Consider the following 14,368-nt stretch of genomic DNA (forward strand, 5'->3'; position numbering starts at 1 on the left):
TAAAAAAAAAGGTCACACAATTAAGTTACTAACATCTTAAATCGTTTGGTCTCTGGTTGACAGAAAGTCGCTGGACATAAAGTCACAAATTTGATAGGGTAAAAAGTCACAAATAATGTGTATGTAGTTGTTTGTATATAAAAGGAGAAGGTTCTATAAATAATTTCTTTTTATTCAAATATTATTTTTTTTATTTTATTGTCATATAAACTTTACAGTTTGTGACCAACATATATTAATACAATTAAAAACCAATGAGGGACATTGGTGAAGATTATCCCCACTTAATTACAGATGGCGCTGTGGTAGATCAGGTCCAACCACATCTGTTGTATGATAAGAAAGCCAGCATGCATTCATTGATACTATATACAAACATTTTTATACTGATAATTTAGATATTATAAATTCCTTTGGTTCATTATTATTTATTATAAACTGTTAAATAGTCAATTTCACTACCAATATGTCACATTATGGAAGCTGGACACTGCCTGAGCTTAAAAAAGAATTAAAAACAAGAGGTGCACGTGTATCAGGAAGAAAAAGAGAATTAATTGAAAGGTATGTTTTTAATGTTCATTTGATTAATTTAAAGTCTAATATATATATTTGTCTTCTATGTGTTTAAATTGAAATATTGAAGTCTCTTTTAGATATAATTAAATTTATTGAATATTCAAACATATTACAAGAGAATTGTATATTTCAGACAATATATTACTATTTAGTAGCTAAATATACATGTATATTTAAAATAGATATTAGGCAATGACAAAGTAGCTATTTGCAAAATTGTACGGATTTTCCAACTATTCAATGAATATATTTTTACTTATTCTTAGATTGGAATCATATGACAGAAATCAGAACTTTGGAAAAGAAACTGCTGAGGATGAATTTAACATGACATTGCCATCTTCTTCTATATATAAAGATGTGAATTCAGAGACAGACTTTTCAAATTTTACATCAAAATCAATAGACATATATCTGGAACCAATGGGAAAAACACTGGACACTAAAGCTAAGCAATTGTATAATAACAGATTTTTGAAATACTTGCGACTGGGGACTGAAAATGATTTTTTTTTTGTAAAATCGGAGTGTCATGCTGAGATGAAAAGAAAAATCACATACAAGGTTGATGTTTGTATTAATAAAGAACTAACTATCATGGAGGCCAAGTGTGAATGTGCTGCAGGTATGGGCCCAACAGCTCATTGTAAACATGTATGTGCAGTCCTCTTTGGAATGACCCAGTTTTCTTGTTTCAAGGAGTTGAGGACAGAAGAGACTTGTACACAACGGTTACAAACTTTTCATCAATGTAAGCCATTTTCTGGTTCACCTATAAAAGCTCAGAAATTGCCAATTTCGAACGAGGGTTTGAATGTAAGTTTTGATCCACGGCCGGAAAAGTTTAGAAGTGTTATTGGATATAATGACTATTTTAGGAATATTTGTTTGAACCATTCAAACATTGGTTCATTTCCTATATCACACCTTTTTCAACCAGCTAATCTGTATGCTGTTGCAGTAGATCATGATTATTTCAAGCTTTCACCTGAGGATCACTGGCTAAAAGACAACAAATTATTTCAAATTTCAGATGAAGACATAATTTCAATACAGGCATTATTCAGAGAACAATTGAAGGTCTTTCCACTAGTAAAGATCTATTTTGATATTGATATAGTAAAAATCAGTTAATAATATTACTTCCTATGGCTTTATGATGTATTTATATGAATTTAAAGAGAAGGTCAAAATCTAGAACGTCCTATTAACCTATGACCTTGACCTCAATTTCAAGGTCACAAACCAAGGACCTCAAATCAAAAGACTATAAGTCTTATTTATAGTTGGTTAATGAGTTATATCACCATACGCGTATTTTTTAATACAAGAGGGGAGAAAACTACCATTTACTTTCAACGTACCCTTGCAATCAAAATTTACGTGTAACAACATGTCGCAACAAACAATTTAGGTAAAATAATTTGTCGTTATCTTATACAGTTTAAGGAAATAAGAGAGAATAAGCCAAATTCAAAAATTTGAATATGACTTTGACCTTGACCTAATTTTCATTTTTTTGGACCAAGGACCTCAAATCAAAAGATCCTAGGTCTCTAGCACTTATGGTTTACAAGATAGAAATGGTCCGTGTAACACTTATCAATTCAAAGTTTTAAAAAGTTTTGAAATTTTAGATTTTTGGAATTTTGATCAAAGTTTTAAAATATCAGAATTTCAAATTGTGTTTAAGTTTTGAAATTTTGAAATTTTAACCAAATTATTAAAATATCAAAACTCTAAATATCGTTTATAAATTTGATATTTTAGAAACTTGATCAAACTTTTAAAATACTAAACCTAACGTGCAATTTTGATTATTTCACTTTTTGATTTTTTAATTTTTTAAATGTTTGCTTAAAATATCAAAAATATAAAGGGGCGACAAGAGGGGTACCTGTAATCACTGATGTAAACACGGCTCTGATAAGAACTATTCTTAGTTATAAATAAATAGCATGAAATATATCAAATCATTCTTAATAACAAAATAAATAATGAAAAGAAGAAGTCGGGTTTTTTATGAAACATATTAGACATCACATGGGATAACTGTATCCTGAAATTTTAAGGTTGTGCATCTATCAAAAAAAAAATATAATTAAACCTATTTAAACCGGAATCAACTCCGTTGATTTAAATCTTTTATATAAGGTTTAGCGTTTGAGATAAATAATTCAAAGCTATTTTGTGTTCCCAGTGCCCAACATTTAGAAGTATCAGTGAAAAATGACCTACTCGAAGTAAACCATATAGTATTATTCGCCTTTTTGACGTTCCTGATGAAGGTAGATCCAGAAAAGGCGCTTCGGTCGCATACAACTTAAAACGTTTTCCTTTCTTGTTTATCGATTGCAAAAGCCATGATGATAATATATTGCCTTTTATGATTTATTTCAGTTCCAAGAAATGATACGGAAGGAATACTTAATATATAGCGTTGCAATTAAAGTTGTGCTAGGTGTGTTTCAGCTAGCCCCTATACAAAAAAAAATGTACTGGTTCTGTGATTATAGACGTAATACTAAAGTCCGAAATATAACAATGAACTAAAATCAAAATCATACAAGACTTAGAAGGAAAGAGGCTCCTGGATTGCGACAGGTGCACAAATGCGGCGGGGTTAACATGCTTCGTGAGATCACAACCCTCCCCCTATACCTCTAGCCAATAAAGAATGAAAAACACACAGTAATACGAACAGTAAAACGGACTTCAATAGGAAATACAAGTCCTGTCAGAATAGGAAACAAACTAAGAAACTAATCAACATGACAATGATAATAAAATAACAAAGGACTACCATATATATAAGGCTAGCAGTTACTATCATACGCCAGCTTCAGACCTCAACTGATAAACTAATTGAAAGGTCTTATATGTCTTCATTATGCACACTCTCTCCCTGTTGCATTTATTGCTAATTTGTTCCGGAACATTCATGAAATATTTCTCACTGGCAACAAAAAAAAATCGATAATTCAAAATAGGTTGTTTACATTCAAATTACGAAGAAACGTAAATTCAACTTCCGAGGACAAAGTTTCCCTTATAGATGGATTTAAATATGTATTAACTTCACATTGGTCAAACACCTCTTTAATTGTTTCGTTCTTATTTTTCTTGAATTTCAAATTTCAGTTTCAGCGTTCCGTAGGTGAATTCTTTACTTAAAATTCAGCGTTTTACATTGTACTGGTTTTTCGAGAGCAACATAAGTGTACGGCCAAAAATGGGAAAAATCCATCATGCATCAAAGTGGGGTGAGGTTGTTTTGTCGAAGCACTAACAATTTTATTAAGTTTTTCATCGCTATTAATCAACTTGTCTGGTTCAAAATTTAACACTAAAAGGCATGGATAATTTTTCTTTTGTCCTCTGCTGGCACAGAATATTATATCATCAAATTAGGGATCAGAATATTTTAATGTACCATTATCGAAGCCCATAGTGGTAATATCAAGTAAAAAAACAGGGACTATCTAAATATTGGTTCCCCAGAAGATTACCATTTATCGCTGATAGAAAAATTTTAACACAATTTTCAACTTTCAAAATAAAATACCAGCACCTACAACTGGATAGATGGGTGCTTAATGTAGTACAGCGGCAACTATTACATAAACATGAATGCAAGTTGGGTGCTTAATGTAGTACAGCGGTAACTATTACATAAATATGAATGCTTGTGAAAATAATGTTTATGGTATACGTTTATATATGATATGAAAGGTTTCAACTTTTACAAAACCAGAGCTATACTTTGGATTTAAAAGTTTACTTTATTTGGCCTTTTCAATTTTATTTGACTTTATTTGCCTTTTTAACTTCATTTGGTTCGAGTGTCAATGATAAGTCTTAATAGATGTAGACGAAACGCGCGTCTGGCGCAAAAACCGGCAAAATTTATATTTTGGTATCCATCTATGATGAGTTTTTGTAGATACCTTGTAACAGTATCTTGGTTCCAATTTGCTGATATTGGATCTTAGTACCGTCTTAATTTCAGCGTAAATAAGATTATATTAAAAAACTTTCACACTGTGGACTAGCACAACCTTAATTAGGACACCATCATTCAGTATCATAAAACCAGCAGGTAAAATGGTCAATATCAGAGCCGTACGTCTGTTTTTTAAATAGATTATCTTCTTTTTAGAAATATTAATTTTGTCATCCAATTTTTCACCGCTTACAAATGTCCGTTTTATTTCATACATAAACTTTTAAGTATCAGTATGTTTTTAATTCATATTGTTTCGTTTCGTTTCGCTTTTTACAGGTATCCCTCTTATTGCCCCTTTTCTATTTTGATATTTTAAGCAAACATTTAAAAAATCAAACTTTCAAAAAGTGAAATAATCAAAATTTCGCGTTAGGTTTAGTATTTTAAAAGTTTGATCAAGTTTCTAAAATATCAAATTTATAAACGATATTTAGAGTTTTGATATTTTAAAAATTTGGTTAAAATTTCAAAATTTCAAAACTTTAACACAATTTGAAATTTTGATATTTTAAAACTTTGATCAAAATTCCAAAAATCTAAAATTTCAAAACTTGTTAAAACTTTGAATTGATAAGTGTTACACGGACCAGAAATGCATATCACTTATATCAAATGCATAAGGGGAAATAACTCTCATATGGAGCGTTCATATCACTTCGGTCAAAAAAGGACAAATCATGCGAAGGATATAACGAGCAATTTTGTAAAATAAATTTGTCATAATATTTTACGGTTGCGAAGGAGTTGCACTAACAAGGAAAACAGTGTTTGGGGAGATAACACCTACAAAGAAAAGTATTCGTTTACGCAGGGTAAATTTCAAAAGCGCATAAACTGTTCGATATCATATACCAAATATCTAAGCGACATATTGCGAAACAAATGTTTATCGCAAGAACAAAATTAGGCGGAAGAAAAAAAAAAAAAATAATCAGAAGAAAAACAATAGGTCTTTCCACAGAAAAGTGGAAAGACCTTATAATATAAATCATGGGTACCGATTTAAACAGGTGCAGGTTTATGCCCAAATCAAATGCCTGAACACACCATTAGGTGGTGCGCCTTACAGAGGAACGAGTTACAGATAAGGTAGGGGAACAGTACAACGAATGATGACGTTGGTCTCTTTCCCTCGACTTACATTTTCCCTCTGAAGACAAAGTAATTTTGAGTTACAGAGTAGACACGATTAATCTTATTTAACAAGATGTAGTGAAACATACATGAGTACATTCAATACTGTATATAGTAAAAGGTGAAAATTAAGAATCTAGTATCTACTTGTCCTGACTGATTATAATATATTAGCTATTTTGGGCCCGTAAATTATTTAAATTACATGATAAATACATGTTGTGTTATGATTGTCAAATTACATTGAACATATCTTTTTATTAGAAATATACAGAGTTCAAATTAAGTAGATGCATCATGTAAGAAACTGCAGCTGCATGAACTTCAACAATGAGAAAACCTCATATTGCCTGAATTTACAACATGTAGAAGCCTAGAACAGTTCAATTAATATTTGGAATGATTGCCTCAATTTAGTACAAAACAAAAAACCGAAAAACTTATCTGATATACAGCAACAAATGACAACTAACAAATCCCAGATCATGCTTTTTACACTTTTCATGTTTCAAAGGGTCTCAAAGTATCTGTATGCTTAAATTAAAAACACAAATAAAAAGAAGACAAGAAAAGCACATCATGCACATGCTTAAACTTTGAACTGTATAACATGTTTGCAAGCCCTAAACCACCCCTGACCTCCCAAACCTGAGAGTGCTGTAGCATGGTAACAGCAAAATTTTGTGATATCGACATATATTATTATTATTATCAGTTAAAAAGGGTTTCTGATTATTTTTACTTTTCAGGTAAATACACAGCTCAAAATAAAAAAAACCCAAATGACACAAAGCACATACATGTATATCAGGCTGAAAAAATAATACATGTGTTTTACTGTGCTGGGAAAAAATAGGTACATGTAGGAATCCAATATCATCTTATTTACAATTTATTTTAGCTGGTTGATACTTGAGAATCTGTCAGAGTGACTTCAACAGTGCTCATTCAAAAATAGCATAAAAAGAGTTGGGGTAGACACTAAAAAAAGGGTAAGAATGGTTAGCTAAAAAACATATTTTATTTTGTTTGGCCTTACTGAAAGATGGTACCAAACAAATACATGTACTGTAAATCACATATAATTATATGCATTTATCATGTTCAGGGGTTAAAAAATCCACTAGCCCGACGCCCGGGAGTAGACATTTACGTCTCGGGCAACCAAAACTTATAACCCAGTATGCCCGACGGACTAGTAACAAAAAATTCTTGGCGTGTCTAAAATAGAAAGTGGAAAATCCCTTCATCACTTTTCTGTCTTAGCCAATCAGATTCAATTACGTCATCCGGGATTCCATGAATTTGAACTGGTTTGTACAGGTCCTCACCTCATGCACAGTAACATGTTTTAAAAATAGAACAAATAACTCCGGGTGGCCCGGTATCATGTATTGATCGCAGTTATTGTACTTTCAATATCGATTTCTCGTTATATGTTATAACGGGGATATTTTTCATTGGTTCTGTCGAGTTTTTCAATTAACGGTACAGGGGGTATAATGTATTGATAGTTATTGATCCTTCTAGACTCTTGTCGGACAACTGTTTAAGCAAGGAGCACGAAACTATGTCAATGCAACAAAATATATCAACATATTTTACTACGGCAAGCGCAGAAACTTCATCAACTTCAAGTTCAAAGCAAAAATCGGCAAATGAAGGGGATTCTAATGAGGCTGATACATCTAAAAAAAATAGAAAGTACGATCGGGACAAGCGAAAAAGAATGTTCATAGCGACATGGAATGAAAGATTCCCGTGGGCAAGGTCGGTTGTTGAGGATGAAAAGCCCGAGACTATGTACTGTGAATACTGTCGGTGTTTTCCCGAGTATGCAAATAAAAAATCCGCCTTGTATGTTGGGACATCAAACATAAGAATTGATCCACTTGTTTCCCATGATAAAACAAATGAAAATGTTTTCTGTGCAAGAAAATATTTAACGGCCCGGCAAAGTACTACAACAGATAAAAAAGAAATAGTTTATAGAAAAAAAGTGACTCCTGTCGAAAAGCATATTTTTAAAGCTTTAGTGAAATTATCTGACAAAGAAAAAAACAAAATTAGATATCTGTTTATATCCTTGTTATAATAAAAAAATAAAACATAAACCTCATTTGATTTATTTTATTAAATTATAGTGTACAAATGCCCTTTCAAAACAAGACACACATTCCCAGCGTCTTATGCAGCACACCCTGAGTGATTTGTAAGTGATACTTGGGCTAGCAGGTTGGTTTTGATGGGCTAGCAGTTCTTGAAACAGGGCTAGTAAAATCCTCCTGCTAAAAAGTCCTGGGCTAGTTAGCTGTAACAAAATTTTTTAACCCCTGATGTTTATTATTGTGATTTTCCAAGACCAAAAAACAAAAAATGTGTGTTTAAATATTTAAAAAAAAGGCACTGTCATGAATGTACTGAGTGTAGTTAGTTACTGATTAAATGTTATTTCTAAAAAACAATCGTATATGTCATTAAAACATAATATTTGTTTAACTTTGCTTTAAAAAATATTGTATAGCGGGTTATTTTCGATGATGTGAAATTTTGAAATTTTCATTGAATAAGGTATACAAAATATTTTGGCAGATTTAAAACTTTATTCAATACCTCTGCATGTTCACTTTTAAATTGGCCCGACTTTATTTGGCGATTAAGTTCCATTTGCGAAAAAATGTTTACCCCTCAAAATTAACCGGCTATACAATATATATATGCAAGGACAGTGTTTTATGTTATTATTTTACAAACATGTACATGGCATAATTATGATCATGATGATAGTTGCATTAGAAGATGAAATTTAAAAATGTTGATCTTTTCAGATATTGATTTAGGAGAGATTAGGAGTAATGGACTTGCCTCAGAAGCAGGTAGAGGATGATGCTAAGGGAGGTAACTGTGAACAGGTACAGGAAGTAGAGTTAGAGGCAAGTGCAAAGAAGATACAGGAGAGCTTAGGATTAATGGACTTGCCTCAAAAGGAAGTGGAGGATGGTGCTAAGGGAGGCAATTCTGAACAGGTACAGGAAGTAAAGTTAGAGGCAAGTGCAAAGAAGATACAGGAGAGCTTAGGATTAATTGACTTGCCTCAAAAGGAAGTGGAGGATGGTGCTAAGGGAGGCAATTCTGAACAGGTACAGGAAGTAAAATTAAAGGCAAGTGCTAAGAAGATACAGGAGAGCTTAGGACTAATGGACTTGCCTCAAGAGCAAGTGGAGCATGGTGCTAAGGGAGGTAATTCCGAAAATGCTGAAGTAGATGCAACTGAAGAAAAAATTGATGTTGATCAGAGTGAAGAGGGGACAAAGACTGAAGGACATAAGAATCAAAAAGAAAAAGAGAAGCGCAAGGTTAGTTTTTTACAAGCAGCATGTAGTACATTGGTACATTTTCACGTTTTTTAAGAGAAAAAATAGAAAACAATTATATATATATACAAAACCTAAAGATCATTCAACATGTTCAACCACACGTTAAAATGTTCAAGGAATTACATACATGTATTCAATGTATTGTGGCGACATATAAACATAGAAAAATATCAGGTTCATACAAAACCTAAAGATCTTTCAGGTCAAAAACTTCTAGAGTTTTCCTTATCCACATACAGCATTGTACAGTCAGGGATAATACTGGAATAAGATTTTTATTTACTTGAAAAAGTAATATTTTTTTTTATACATATAGGTTAATTATAATCATGATAATGTTTGAATAATCTCCCCTTAATTTTAACAGCTTAACAGCTAAACCACAAATTAAAATGTTCAACGAATTACATATTTTATAGGCTATGTATGCAGAGATTTACATAAGGCCATAATAAAAAATAGGTTTGTTTGCCCAAACGCTACCTACCCAGAAAAAAAATGCCTACTCAAATTCTTTTATTGTCCTGATTTGTAGATGTTTTTTTTAATCAAATAGGCATGAAGACTAATAAACATCTGATACTTCAATTTCTTTTTTTGAAAAAAAAAAGAAAATGCCTACCTACCTACCCCGTGTCTCAACCTTTCGGTAAGGTTTGGGCTCACCGAAATATTTTTAAGTGTGGCCTAACCACGAAATCAAATATCCATGAAAATGCAAATTTTCTTCAATCCAAGATTGATTGCTGTTTGTTTAATTCGGCATCAGCACAAAAAGTATATTGCAGTGACATAAAACATGATGAACTTAATGAAAAAGAAGTTGTGGTATGATTGCCAATGAGACAACTCTCCACAAGAGACCAAAAGACACAGACATAAGCAACTATAGCATGTATAGGTCACTGTATGGCCTTCAACAATGAGCAAAGTCCATACAGCATAGTCAGCTTTAAAGGCCCCAAATGACTAATGTAAAACATTTCAAACAAGAAAACTAATGGCCTAATTAATATATACATTACAAAGAAAGAAAAATTGTGTAACACATCAACGAACAACAACCACTGAATTACAGGCTCCTCACTTGGGAAAGGCACATACACTCCAAATGTGGCGGGGTTAAACATGTTAGCGTGGAAGTGCTGCACTTCATTCTTAAAATGTGAGCATGGTCAAAGCTATGAAATTAAATGTACCCAAAAAGAAGCATTCAATACATTTTTTCGCTATGATCATGAAAAAATCTTTTTTTTTTAAATTTATTTACAGCATAACCTGTGCACCTTTTTGTGATAGCAAGCATGGCAAGTGTCATCATGAATATTAAATTTTATTGTGATATGAAGATGAATTTTAGTATGACGCACAAGCATTGTTATCCAATCAAAATAACAGATTCTTCTGAAATATACATGTAAATTTTAAAATTGAGAATGGAAATGGGGAATGTGTCAAAGAGACAACAACCTGACCATAGAAAAAAACAACAGCAAAAGGTCACCGACAAGTCTTCAATGTAGCGAGAAATTCCAGCACCTGGAGGCGTCCTTCAGCTGGCCCCTAAACAAATATATACTAGTTCAGTGATAATGAATGCCATACTAATTTCCAAATGGTACACAAGAAACTAAAATTAAGAAACCACTAGGTTTCAACTTGACTATTAAGGTTTTACCATTGAAGGGTTCATCATTCATTGATATTCAGGATTCAGGTACACTGTTGAGATGTAATGACACAAATTTGACCAAATCCGAAACAAAGCGGACATTCGATCAAAGGCTGAATTTTATGCAAATTACTAAGTCAACACGGTTAAATTGTTTATTTTGTTTAAAAAAATACAAAGAGTAGTCAAGAATACGGTTGGATTGTTTATTTTATTTCTAAATAATACAAAGAGTTGTCAAGAATACATTATAACATTGACAACACATGATGTTTCTGTTTCTTGGCCAAACCTCGTTCAACATCGTATCCGAACTCTGGAAAAAAGGTCCTGAAATCCTATAGTACTGCATAGTCCGCACCCCTTCCATCAATTTCATTCCCAGGGTAAAAAACCGCGGACTATACACCCCTTTATACGGTAATACAAGACTATTAACAAAGGCCAGATGTATATAAATGTTATGTTATTATAAGGTATACATGGATGACTTTATTTTTAATTATTTTTTTATCCTTACAGAGTCGTGCTAGATCTTTCATCCTGAAGATAAACATTATGAACAAGATGTACGAGGGAGGAGACAATTTAATCACAACCAATAGTGCTGTAAAGACTGGTAGAAAACTTCATAAATGTGATATTTGTGCTAAAGAATTTAGTCAAAGTAGTAGCTTAAACCGACATGTGAGAGAACATACTGGCGAGAAACCTCACAAATGTGAAGTGTGTGGTAGTGAATTTGTTCGCAAGAGTAGCTTAAAGACACACATGACAACACATACTGGAGATAAACCTCATGCATGTGACATATGTGGTAAACCTTTCAGTCATCTAAGTAATTTACAAAGGCACGTCAAAACACATTCAGGTGATAAATCTCATGGTTGCGGCGTATGCGGTAAGAGTTTTAGTCAGCATGCTAATTTACAGAGACACATGTTAACTCACGCCAATACTGAAACTCATGACTGTGACGTTTGCAATAAACGGTTTAAGCGGCATACCAGTTTAGAGAGACATATGAGAATACATACAGGTGATAGAAATCTTCACTGTGATGTATGTGGTAAAGGGTTCAGTAGACTTGAATATTTACAGATGCACATGAGTGGACATACAAGTTCTGAATCACATGATTGTCATGTGTGTGGGAAAGTGTTCCGTCATCTCAGTAGTTTAACAAGACATGTGAGAACACACACACTAATTATTAACCCTATGAATGAGTCAGAGATGTATATGGTTTAATCTGTTTAGTCAATTCAATTCTTTATTTACACTCAGACACAAAATATGTGTTACATGAGGACAAATTACAAATCAAATACAATAAATGACAGAATAGACAGGTAACTATCAACAAAAGAGTAATTTCTAAAGATAATAGTGACGTAAACGTTCGTACAAGAACACTTCACTGAGATGTATATGGCTTAATCTGTTAAGTGACATAAACGTTCGTACAAGAACACTTCACTGATGATAATCAGTGCTTGAAAGTGATGTAAAGGATAACGTTTCAGTGACTTAAAGATTCACATGAGAATACACACTGTTCATAAACCTTTTGAACGTGATATATGTAGTAGTTAAAGTTTTAATTGGAACATATGTGCTAAACTTTTTAAGTATGAGATATGTAATTAAAGTTTCAATTCTGAGGAGAACCAGACGTGTGAAACTTTTAAAATTTGATATATGTAGTAAAAGTTTCAATCAGAGTAGAACACACATGTGTTAAACTTTCTAAATATGATATAAGTAGTTAAAGATTCAATCAGAGGAGAATACACATGTGTTAAACTTTCTAAATATGATATATGTAGTTAAAGTTTCAATCTGGGAAGAACACACATGTGTTAAACTTTTTAAATATGATATATGTAGTTAAAGTTTCAATCAGAGTAGAACACACATGTGTTAAACTTTTTAAATATGATATATGTAGTTAAAGTTTCAATCAGAGAAAAACACACATGTGTTAAACTTTTTAAATATGATATATGTAGTTAAAGTTTGAATCGGGGAAGAACACACATGTGTTAAACTTTTTAAATATGATATAAGTAGTTAAAGTTTCAATCAGAGTAGAACACACATGTGTTAAACTTTTTAAATATGATATGTGTAGTTAAAGTTTCAATCGGGGAAGAACACAAACGTGTTAAACTTTTTAAATATGATATGTGTAGTTAAAGTTTCAATCGGGGAAGAACACACACGTGTTAAACTTTTTAAATATGATATATGTAGTTATAGTTTCAATCGGGGAAGAACACACACGTGTTAAACTTTTTAAATATGATATGTGTAGTTAAAGTTTCAATCGGGGAAGAACACAAACGTGTTAAACTTTTTAAATATGATATGTGTAGTTAAAGTTTCAATCGGGGAAGAACACACACGTGTTAAACTTTTTAAATATGATATATGTAGTTATAGTTTCAATCGGGGAAGAACACACACGTGTTAAACTTTTTAAATATGATATATGTAGTTAAAGTTTCAATCGGGGAAGAACACACATGTGTTAAACTTTTTAAATATGATATATGTAGTTAAAGTTTAAATCAGAACACACATGTGTTAAACTTTTTAAATATGAGATATGTACATTGTAGTTAAAGTTTCAATTGGAGAAGAACAAACACGTGTTAAACTTTTTAAATATAAGATATATGTAGTTAAAGTTTCAATCAGAGAAAAACACACATGTGTTAAACTTTTTAAATAAGATATATGTAGTTAAAGTTTCAATCGGAGCCTAGGAGAATACACATGTATATGTTAAACTTTTTAAATATGATCATGATGATATAAGTGGTTAAAGTTTCAATCAGTTTAGTGAGTTACCTGAATGTTCACATGAGAACACACACTGTTGATAAATTTCTTAATATAATATTTTATCTGTTTGTTTAAGTTCACATGAGAACACACACTATTGGTTACTCATATGAGTGTGATGCATGTGGTTTAATCTGTTTTTTAAAGCTCACATGAGAACACACAATGTTGGTTACTCATATGAGTGTGATGCGTGTGGTTTAATCTGTGTGTTAAAGTTCACATGAGAACACATAAGTGTGATACATGTTGTTTAATCTGTTTGTTAAAGTTCACATGAGAACACATTGTCAAATAATGTTGGTTAACAATATGAGTGTGGTGCATGTTATTTAATCTGTTTAGTGACTTAAGGGTTCTAACTTCACATAGGAACACACAATGCCCTTATAAATTATACCCTATGATTGTGATATATATGTATGTGGTTTAATGGTTTAGAGACTTAAACCTTCACATGTGAACACACACTGAAGATAAACTTTATGAGAGTGACACACATTGGAGATGACTTTTTAATATAAATGTTGTTTAAATCTATGTCTGGTTCTTAAAATAGAAACCTCATTAGTAATGGTTCTTGCTTAATGAATGATTTTATTTCAATGACATCAATACTAAATCAAAGGATATAGGGTATCCATCCATGATCATCATACCTGCCAACTTTCAAAATGGCCATGGGGGTTTTGCGTGCAAGATGGCTGTCATGATCCTTAAAAACCTTCAAGGGGGCCTTCAAATACATTT

The 14,368-nt window shown here is 32.1% G+C and overlaps 2 protein-coding genes across 2 annotated transcripts; both read left to right on the plus strand.

Annotated features, from left to right (window-relative positions):
* Positions 1-256: 256 nt before the first annotated feature.
* LOC134718219 (uncharacterized) lies at positions 257-3,132 on the plus strand. Its single transcript, XM_063580713.1, has 3 exons — positions 257-564; positions 846-1,659; positions 2,980-3,132. The coding sequence occupies exons 1-3, from the start codon at positions 467-469 to the stop codon at positions 3,130-3,132; spliced, it is 1,065 nt and encodes a 354-aa protein (XP_063436783.1). The 5' UTR covers positions 257-466.
* A 2,554-nt stretch (positions 3,133-5,686) lies between these two features.
* LOC134719092 (zinc finger protein OZF-like) lies at positions 5,687-12,433 on the plus strand. The gene is made up of 3 exons (XM_063582037.1): positions 5,687-5,840; positions 8,548-9,075; positions 11,291-12,433. Exons 2-3 carry the CDS (start codon positions 8,575-8,577, stop codon positions 12,017-12,019), a joined length of 1,230 nt encoding a protein of 409 aa, XP_063438107.1. The 5' UTR covers positions 5,687-5,840; positions 8,548-8,574; the 3' UTR covers positions 12,020-12,433.
* The last annotated feature ends 1,935 nt before the right edge of the window (positions 12,434-14,368 follow it).

Source organism: Mytilus trossulus, chromosome 5 (genome assembly GCF_036588685.1).
Source record: "Mytilus trossulus isolate FHL-02 chromosome 5, PNRI_Mtr1.1.1.hap1, whole genome shotgun sequence".
Classification (NCBI taxonomy): Eukaryota; Metazoa; Mollusca; class Bivalvia; order Mytilida; family Mytilidae; genus Mytilus; species Mytilus trossulus.